Source organism: Mauremys reevesii, linkage group 24, assembly GCF_016161935.1.
Source record: "Mauremys reevesii isolate NIE-2019 linkage group 24, ASM1616193v1, whole genome shotgun sequence".
Taxonomy (NCBI): Eukaryota; Metazoa; Chordata; order Testudines; family Geoemydidae; genus Mauremys; species Mauremys reevesii.
Window position 1 is genome coordinate 12,190,638 of NC_052646.1, and position 10,006 is coordinate 12,200,643.

The following is a 10,006-nucleotide window of genomic DNA, read 5'->3' on the forward strand; positions in this document are numbered from 1 at the left end:
GGAGGGTGTTGTAGGGTCGGTCTGTCCCACCTCAGGGATGCACCCAGCTCTGGGCTGTGCTCAGATGAGGGAGGTCTCCAGAGTCCCTCTTGCCACCCCCTCCCACAACTGCCAGGGTCAGAGATAGGGGTGCCCGGGGGGGGAAGTGTAGCTGAACCCTGGGAGCTGGGCAGTGTGTGGGGTGCTGGGGCTGCAGGCAGAGCCGAGGGGACTCACGCTGTACCAGCTTTGCGCTTTCTGGAAGGGAAAGAGAGAGATAGGTTAGAACAGGAGCCCCCAGGGATACACCCCCAAATCCTGCTCCCACCAAGACCCCCAGCCCCCTGTGGTACCCCCAAAGCCCTGGTCTACCAGGACCCCCAGACGCATCCCAAAGCCTGCTCCCCCAGGGATACACCCGCAAGCCCCTGAGTACTTGCCCCCCCAAGAGCCCTCCCCTGAGCATGATGCCCCAGGGGATACCTCCCAGAACCCTCCCAGAGGCTGGCCCCCCGAACACCTCCCAAGAACCCCCAGAACCCCCACAGAGCTCTCAGTACTGCAATGCAGAGCTCCTCCACAGGGATCCCAACAGCCCTGAATTCAGGGAGTCCCCAAACAACCCTCAATACCCTGCAGAGCAGCGGGGGCAGGGCTGGTCGAGCAGGGGCTGCAGGTTGGGATTGAGGGGCACTGGCAGAGCTGGGGAAAGCCCAGGGCTGGGTTAGCAGGGGCTGAGTGTCGGGATTAAGGGGTACTGGTAGACCTGGGGAGGGAGCCCAGGGCTGGGCTAGCAGGGGCACCCAAAAAGTCACCAATATCTTGGCACCCCCCCAACACCCACAGCCCCCCAGGATCCAGCCCCCCTCACCTTGTTGTTGCGGATGAAACTCCTGGCGCTCAGTGGGTAGTTGAGGGGGGTGGACAAGGGGCCCCGATCTGGGGCACTCTCTGTGCTCTTTTCCACCATGGCATCTGCAGGGAGCTCAGGGGAGGTCCGGGGGGGCAGCAGTAGACGCTTTCGCAGGGACGGAGAGCTGCTAGGGCTGCTCCGGGGGGAGGGGCTGCCTGTGCTGGGGGAAGACAGAGTGAGGGGGGCCCCATGTATTCCTCCAGACCCCCTCCCCATTCCTCCCAGAGCCCTTCACTTCCCTTCCCTTAGCCCTCCAGTGCCTCCCTTCATTCCCTGCTCCCCATCTTTGCCTGTGGCACACTGTACCTCAAAATAGCACCCTGTAACTCCCAGAGTCATCATTCATATATAGTTGTGCTAGTTCATACAAACCATGCCATGTATGATATCATATGAAACCCCGTGTTCTGTTCAAATACGTATATTGTTAGTGTGTATGAAGTTATAAGATTGGGCTGTATGGTTGTTATTGAAATATGTTCTAAGTTTGAGAGTCTGTACTATACGGTGGTGACCCCAGCTCAGGAGGGTGTTAATCGACCATTAATCAGTAGGGGGGTTGTAATCAAGCGATTTACAATTCAACAACAGTTGTGCAAGCACCACACCAGGGGATCGCTCAACCCTGTGACTCAGCAAAGCGCACCAGGACCCATCTGGGCAAGTGTCTTCCAGGCACATGGACTGAGGATATAAAATAGGGAACAGAGGCATCATGCTTTGGCCTTTCTCCTCCCCTGGAAGCAACAAGGACCTGAGAAGACAAAGAACTTCAGCAGAGGAGACTGGTCCCAGGTTTAAGGGAGAAACTTGTTTATTATGAATAAGGCTGCGAGTCTTGTGATTTCCGTGACTTTCCAGGACCTCTGGGACTTCCACAGCTGCTGCAGCTGGTGCGGCTGACCCCAGGGCGGCCCGAGCAGCTGGGGCAGCCCTGGGGCCAGCCGCATCAGCCGCTGCTCTGGCAGCCCCAAGCAACTGGTCCCAGGCGCTGCCCCAAGCAGTGGTCCGGGAGCAGCAGCAGTGCCCCAGGCTGCCCCTGCCAGGAGGAGCGGTAGTGGTGGTGGGGCCACAGGCCACTCCCACCCCCAGGAGCAGCAGCGGTAGCAGGGCTCCAGACTGCCCCCCACCCCCAGGAGCAGCAGCGACGCTGGAGCACCCGCGCCCCAGCAGCAGCGTCGATTGGAGCACTCCGCCACCCCCCCAGCACCTAACATTTAGTTAGGGGTATTTTTAGTAAAAGTCACGACAAGTCACTGGCCGTGACTTTTTGGTTATTGCCCATGACCTGTCTGTGACTTTTACTAAAAATACCCGTGCCTAAATTGTAGCCTTAATTATGAACTGTAACATCCAGTGGGGTGAGAAACGTGCTTGAAAATACTGCCACGTGTGTTAAGGGTTAAGATTTAGGTTGTGTGCTTATTTTTATTTTCTTTGATAACCATCTCTGTCCTTTTGTGTCTACCACTTATAATCACTTAAAATCGATCATTCTGTAGTAAATAAACCTGTTTTATATTTTACCTAAAACAATGTGTTTTGCTTGAAGTGCTTGGGGAACCTCAGCTTGGATACAAAAGCTGCTGCGTGTCCTCCCCATATTGAGGGAGGGGCGGCCTGGGTTATAAACTTATACTTCTGCCCAGGGCAGGATGGTACAGCTCCGGGGTGGGGGGGAGTTCGGGGAGCCAGAGGGAACTGGCTGGTGCCTTTCACTGTGTGATTCATGAAAGTTTCAGTGACCTTCATGCAACCTAGCTGGGTGCGGGGCTCCACCTGCTATTGTGCTGAGTGATGGGGGGACAGGGGGGTGGGTTGCTGCTTGTCTCTAGCAAAGCATCCTGAGAGACAGCCCAGGCTGGAGAGTGAAGGGGGCACAGCAATACCCCAGGTCCAGATTGTACCCTGGGGATCCCATCACCCCCCGCCCCCAGCTCAAGACAGGGCTGTTCTTGGGGCTAGGGACTAGAATCAAGAAATGCTTCTCCCATGGGGTGACATGACTCTGATTCCAGAGGGGGCACCTGGGGATGCCCAAAATGGGGGGACAGCTCAGAGCAGGAGAAGAGACCCCCAAGGAGGCAGAGCCACAGGTGAGGGGAGCTTGTGGGTCTGATGGAGGGTGGTGCCAGCTGGGGGGGGGGGGCCTTGGGACTGACAGGGGGTAGTGCCAGCCAGGGGGCATGGGTGTGACGGGGGTAGTGCCAGCCGGAGGGCATGGGTGTGACGGGGGTAGTGCCAGCCGGGGGGGACGGGCGGTGGGTCTGATGGGGATAGTGTCAGCCCAGGGGACGGGCTGTGGGTCTAATGGGGGTAGTGCCATCCGGGGGGGACGGGCTGTGGGTCTGATGGGGGGTAGTGCCAGCCGGGCGGGACAGGCTGTGGGTCTGATGGGGGATAGTGCCAGCCGGGGGGACGGGCTGTGGGTCTGACGGGGGGCAGTGCCAGCCGGGGGGGTAGGGGCTGTGGGTCTGATGGGAGGCAGTGCCAGCTGGGGGGGACGGGCTGTGGATCTGATGGGGGGTAGTGCCAGCCGGGGGGGGACGGGCTGTGGGTCTGACGGGAGGTAGTGCCAGCCGGGGGGGACGGGCTGTGGGTCTAATGGGGGGTAGTGCCAGCCCGGGGCGGGAGGGACAGGTTGTGGGTTTGATGGGGGTAGTGCCAGCTGGGGACAGGCTGTGGGTGTGATGGGGGATAGTGCCAGCCAGGGGGGACGGGCTGTGGGTCTGACGGGGGGCAGTGCCAGCCGGGGGGCGGGCTGTGGGTCTGATGGGAGGTGCCAGCTGGGGGACGGGCTGTGGGTCTGACGGGGGTAGTGCCAGCCGGGGGGGACGGGCGGTGGGTCTGACGGGGGGGAGTGCCCGCCCGGGGGGACGGGCTGTGGGTCTGACGGGGTAGTGCCAGCCAGGGGGGACGGGCTGTGGGTCTGTGGGGTAGTGCCAGCCCGGGGGACGGGCTGTGGGTCTGACGGGGGGTAGTGCCAGCCGGGGGACGGGCTGTGGGTCTGACGGGGGATAGTGCCAGCCCCGGGGGGACGGGCTGTGGGTCTGACGGGGTAGTGCCAGCCGGGGGGGACGGGCTGTGGGTCTGACGGGGGGTAGTGCCAGCCGGGGGGTAACGGGCTGTGGGTCTGACGGGGGGTAATGCCAGCCCGGGGGGGACGGGCTGTGGGTCTGACGTGGGGGTAGTGCCAGCCGGGGGGGATGGGCTGTGGGTCTGACGGGGGGTAGTGCCAGCCAGGGGGGACGGGCTGTGGGTCTGAAGGGGGGTAGTGCCAGCCAGGGGGGACGGGCTGTGGGTCTGACGGGGGGTAGTGCCAGCCAGGGGGGACGGGCTGTGGGTCTGACGGGGGGTAGTGCCAGCCAGGGGGGACGGGCTGTGGGTCTGACGGGGGGTAGTGCCAGCCAGGGGGGACGGGCTGTGGGTCTGACGGGGGGTAGTGCCAGCCCGGGGGGACGGGCTGTGGGTCTGATGAGGGATAGTTCCAGCCCAGTGCAGTGGGACTGAGTTGGAGCCGACCCACCCATCTCACAAATGGCTCTTTGTTCTCAGCTCCATCCCGACTCCACTCCCCAGTGCAGCCAAATGGCTCCATTGCCCCTGTCCACCCCCAGCCCGGCCCCAGCATGCAGAACCCAGGGGAAAGAGCCAGAACGGCAGTGGCAGGGGCTGCAGGTCAGGAGTGAGGGGCACAGGCAGAGCTGGGGACAGGGATGAGGCTGGCCAATGTTGCTGCCTCTAAAACTCCTCTCACCCTCCCCATCACATGCCCCCCCCCTGTCCCCTCGTGCCCGACACTTACTGGCCACCTGGGACTCAGCCTAGTGTCAAGGGCAGCATGGGGGGCCCTACTTCCTGGGCAGCGCCAGATCTGGTTGCTGTCACCTCCGCCCCATTCCCCCAACATATGGCCAGGGCCAGCCTTACACTGCGACAGCTGCTGGGGGCCAGTGCATGAGGGGGAGGGGGCCTAGACCCTCCAGAACAGCCAGGGCAGGGGGGCAGGGGCAGCATGAGCCACCCACGCCTTCCTGCCGGCTGGGTTCAGGCCAAGCAGGAAGGGGGTCATGGCCAGCACTGGCCCCAATGCCTCCGTACACTGTTATGGGGCACTGTGCTGCAGGAAATGTGGCTGGGGCTCCGGGGTGTGTGTGTGCTGAGCTGTGGGGAGACCACCCCCTGCTGACCTCTCCACCCCTTGCAGCACAGGCCCCCTAGTGCCAAGCTGAGGCATTCGGGCTGGCTCTGACTGCCAGGGACAGCACCCCTGCTGAGCCCCAGCCCCCACTCCCTGGCCACCTACCAGGGTCCAGAAGGACCCGAGATTCCCTTGGCCACTGCTGTCAGCTGGGCCAAGCCTTTGGCTGTAGGACTCTGGTGGCTCCTGGGGGCCCAAAGTGACAGGGGTTCTGGGGCCCATCACAAGCAGCAAGATGCTGCCGGTCCCAGCCCTGGCACATGGGGCCCCTGGCTGCAGGAGCAGGGCTGGGCCAAGACCTGGCACCAACTGGCATTGGAGGGAGGTAAATATGGGGCAGATCCTGCTAGCTTGGCTGGGCTTGAGGGGCTGCCTGCCTGCAGGGGCGGCTCTATAAATTACGCCACCCCAAGCAGGGCGCTGCGCTGCGCCGCCCTTCCCCGGTCCCGCGGCCGGGGCAGAAGTGTCTGCGGCGGGTGTGATGGTCCCGCGGCTCCGGTGGAGCATCCGCAGGCATGCCTGCGGGAGCTCCGTCTGAGCCGCGGGACCAGCGCACCCGCCGCAGTCATGCCTGCGGGAGCTCGAGCGGAGCCGCGGGAAGAGGGGATCCGCCGCAGTTATGCCTGCGGCAGGTCCGCTTGTCCCGGGGCTCCGGTCGACCTCCCGCAGGCATGACTGCGGAAGGTCCGCCGGAGCCAAATGCCGCCCTGCCGGGACAATGCCGCCTCACGCGCCTGCTTGGCGCGCTGGGCTCTGGAGCCGGCCCTGCCTGCCTGGCCAGTGACTGCCAGCAGCAACCTCCGGCCCCATCTGATGTTGGGGGGGGAGCCCAGAGAGCATCCCTCAGCCCAGGCCTAGAACCTCCAGACCATGGGAGGTCAGACCATGCAGGACAGCTCTGCCTCCCTGCTCTCCTGGAGATTCCCATCTGCGCACCCAGGGCTGCATGACCCGCCCCAAGTCCTTTTCAGTGTCCCTGCTCCCCAGGACAGAGTCCCAGAGCCTGTGCGTGTGGCCGATGCTCTTTGTTCCTAGCTGGACAGTTACATGGACTCATATTAAACAGTCACCAACTCCTCTCTGCCAGAGCCCCTCACTCTTGACCTGCAGCCCCTGCTATCCCAGCCCCGGGCTCCCCCCACTTCCACCGATGCCCCTCTACTCAGCACAGAGGGAAGGGGTAGATGGGCATCGCCTGTCTCGGAGCCCCTCGAGCCTGGGTTAAAGGGGCTGACACCCAGCCTGTTAAAGAGGCTGTGTCCCAGCTGGGCACAGAGACTCCTGAGTGCAGGGCCCCCTGCCCTCCCAGGAATCTCCAAGAGCACAGAGCAGTCAGGACAGACACTCAAGATGCCCAGGCCCCTCACCCACCATGGGAGGGCATTAGCCCTGCCCCAATTGCTGCCCCTTGGCGTGCTTGCAGAGGGATTTGGGGGTTGGCGAGGCCTGGCCTGCCCTGTTCCTGCAGTGCCTGATGGGATTCTGGCATCGTAGCCATCCCGGGCTCCAGGCTCTCTGGGATCTGCCTGCTGCAGGCACCCATGGCCCCGGGCACTGCTTCACAAACAGATTCCTAGAGCAGTGATTCTCAACCAGGGCCCCCTGGGGGGGCACAAACAGGTTTCAGGGGGATCCACTAGACTGCTTGCTACCCCATAACGTGGCCCTGGCTTGTATATACAGAAAACCAATTGTTGTGGCACTGCTGGACCATGGAGATTTTATAGCATGGAGGGGGGGATGTTGGGGGAGAACCCCTGTCCTAGGGCAGCTCTGTGAGTTCAGACAGCTGGCATCAAGCTGGGAGAGGGACCCAGGCGTCCGACTCAGCTGAGTGAAGGGGAAGGTGCTACAGGTGCTGCTCTCTGGCCCTACCCAGACCCCCAGGGCTAGAGCAGATGCCAAAGGCCTGCGCCCAGCCCAAGATCCCCAGCCAGGAGCTCAGCGCAGGGCACCGGGCAGCGCCGGGCTCAGGGCTGGGGACTCACTCGGCAGAGCCTGGGAACCTGCCGGGGAGAGGGAAGGAGGGTTCTGACTGCTGGGGGGCTCGGACAGGGAGGACAGAGCAATAACCGCCCAGGAGAGAAACCAGGAGTCCTGGCTCCCAGCCCTCCCCCTCTAACCACTAGACCCCACTCCTCTCCCAGAGCCAGGGAGAACCCAGGAGTCCTGGCTCTCAGACACCCCTCCCCCCAATTCCAAAATACCAGAGCCCACTTCCTTAACCGCCATCCCCGCTCACCCCATCCTCCCCCCTCCCCCCACACTCCCACCCCTCATCCCCGCTCACCCCACTCCCGCCCCCATCCCCTGCTCACCCCACACTCCCAGTCCCCATTCCCGCTCACCCCACCCCTCACTCCACACTCCCGCCCCATCCCCGCTCACCCCACACTCCCGCTCATCCCCTGCTCACCCCACACTCCCGCCCCATCCCCGCTCACCCCACACTCCCAGCCCCATTCCCGCTCACCCCACCCCTCACTCCACATTCCCGCCCCCATCCCCGCTCACCCCACTCATCCCCACTCACCCCACACTCCCCGCCCCATCCCCTCGCTCACCCCACACTCCCAGCCCCATTCCCGCTCACCCCACCCCTCACTCCACATTCCCGCCCCCATCCCCGCTCACCCCACTCCCCCGCTCATCCCCGCTCACCCCACACTCCCGCCCCCATCCCCGCGCTCACCCCACACTCCCCGCCCCCATCCCCCGCTCACCCCACACTCCCAGCCCTCAGCCCCCCGCTCACCCCGGCGCCCCCTTACTCGAACATGGCCCGTGTTCCGGCCCGGCCGGCCGGCAGCCCTGCCTCCCCGCGGAGGAAGAGGAAGGAGACAGAGGCCCGGCGGATTCCTCCCCTCCCCCTCTCCACGCTCCGCCCGCTGCACAAAGGATGCGGGGTGGGCACCAGGACGCCTGGGTTCTCTCTCTGGCTCTGGAAGCGCCCCCATCCCCTTGGAAAGCAGTGGAGGCTTCCAGGAGAACCCCCCAAACCTACTCCAGCCTCCTGGGTGGCAGCCTCCCCCCCCCGCCCCACAACAAGCACAGGTGTCACTGGGGAGAGCAGCCCCCCCGAGAGACTCACCGACCCCCATCACTGGCCCTCCGGCCACGCACCGAACCCCCCCGGCCACGAATCGAGCCCCCCTCCCCCGCCCCACAACAAGCACAGGTGTCACTGGGGAGAGCAGCCCCCCCGAGCGACACACTGACCCCCATCACTGGCCCGCCTGCTGCGCACCCAACCCCGGCCCCTGGCCACGCACCGAACCCTCCCGGCCATGAATCGAGCCCCCCTCCCCCGCCCCACAACAAGCACAGGTGTCACTGGGGAGAGAAGCAGCACCCCTAGAGCCCCCCAGGCACGCACCGAGCCCCATGGCACGGAGGGGCTGCTCTTGGGGTCTGACTCTAGAGCACCCAGCAGGGAGCGGGGCCCTCTGGGCCAGGTGCTGCACACACCCTAGGGGCTCTGCTCCCTGCCCCTCCTGAGGCGCTGGGATGGGGGTGGGGTGCACAACCCTGGGGAAGGCAGGCAAAGGCAGCACCTCGCCCAGATCAGATTGGCCATGGGGCTCCCCCAGCCGCTGGCACCAGCTTGGCCTCAGCACAGCCCTGCCCTGGGAACGATGCCCCCAGAGCCAGGGAGGCCAGATGGGCGATGCCCCTGGAGCCAGGGAGACCAGCGAGCAGGGCTTGGATCCAGCAGCACAAGCGTACCCAGCTCTTGGTATGCACCATGTCCATCTCCACACCCCCATCCCCTACCACCGCCAGCCCTGCGCCCTCACCTCCTGCCACTGTCAGCCCCATGCCCTTAACCCCGCCGTTCCCAGTCCTGCGTCCTCAGCCCTTGTCACCCCTCAGCTGCACACCCTCAACCCTGCTGACCCCGGTACCGCTGCCTCCAGTTCTGCACCCTCAACCCCTGCCACCGCCAGCCCTGTACCCACAACCAGTCCTGTGCCCTCACCCTCTGTCACTACCAGCCCTGTGTCCTCACCCCGTGCCAACCCTCAGCCGCACACCCTCAACCCTGCCACTCCCAGTCCTGCATCCTCACCCACTGCCATCCCTCAGCTCCATGCCCTCACCCCTGCTGCCCCCAATCATGCACACTCACCTCCTGCTATCCCCACATGCCAGCCCTGCTGCCCTCAACTCCACTGCCCCCTGTCCTGCACCCTCACCTCCCCCAGCCTTGTGCCGTCACCAGCCCCATACCCTCCCCACCAGCCCCATACCCTCAATCCCACCACCCCAGTCCTGAGCCTTCACTCTGTCCCCTGCTGCACTCAGCTCCTGCTGCCCCCAGCCGCGGTGTGGGCAGGGAGGTCAGTACGGAGCGATTCCCAGGCCAGAGGGGATCCTTGTCACCATCCTGGCTGCCCCCTGTGTCACATGGGGGGCACATGATGCTGGCCAGGGGAAGGGGCCACAGGTAAAGTAGGACAAACCCAGCGGGACCTAGTCTGCCCCAGGGAGGATCTGCTGGCGTGCCTGGACTGGAGCCCCCACAGAGCCGTCCCGGAATGTCCCAGCAGGACAGCGCCAGTGCCCCCAGCTCAACCATGTCCCTGGGGCCCTGGCCTCTAGCAGCAAAGCCCCCAGGGCTGGCAACGCTTCCACCACATGGCTCTTCAGCTGGCACCACTCTTCCAGGCAGGGGTGGAAACAATCAGTTCCAGACTAGGAAGTGTGGTGCAGGCTGGTGGCTGGCAGCGTGGCTGCTGCCCGAGTAGGTGCCTGGGTAAGACAGCTGCTGGGAGCAGCCAATGCCCCACCAGTGGAGCTGGTACCCACACCTCAAAGGGAGAACACAGCCATGCCATGCGGGGCTCTGGCCGGGATGGCACTGTGGGAAACCAGCATCCCCCAGCACAACCCATGCCCAGGGAGGCCTGGCC

The 10,006-nt window shown here is 64.3% G+C and overlaps 1 protein-coding gene across 7 annotated transcripts in view; it reads right to left on the reverse strand.

Annotated features, from left to right (window-relative positions):
- The window catches only part of GRAMD1A (GRAM domain containing 1A), a 29,152-nt gene extending 21,185 nt beyond the window's left edge, over window positions 1-7,967 (reverse strand). For 3 of the 7 annotated variants that reach the window (XM_039513372.1, XM_039513374.1, XM_039513371.1), the window contains exons 1-3: window positions 7,865-7,967; window positions 851-1,052; window positions 217-237 (exon numbers count right to left, since the gene is read on the reverse strand). In XM_039513372.1, the coding sequence (XP_039369306.1) occupies window positions 217-237; window positions 851-1,052; window positions 7,865-7,872 (231 nt within the window). In that variant the 5' untranslated portion in view covers window positions 7,873-7,967. The other 4 variants (XM_039513376.1, XM_039513373.1, XM_039513377.1 and 1 more) reach the window with 4 other exon arrangements.
- Window positions 7,968-10,006: the final 2,039 nt, after the last annotated feature.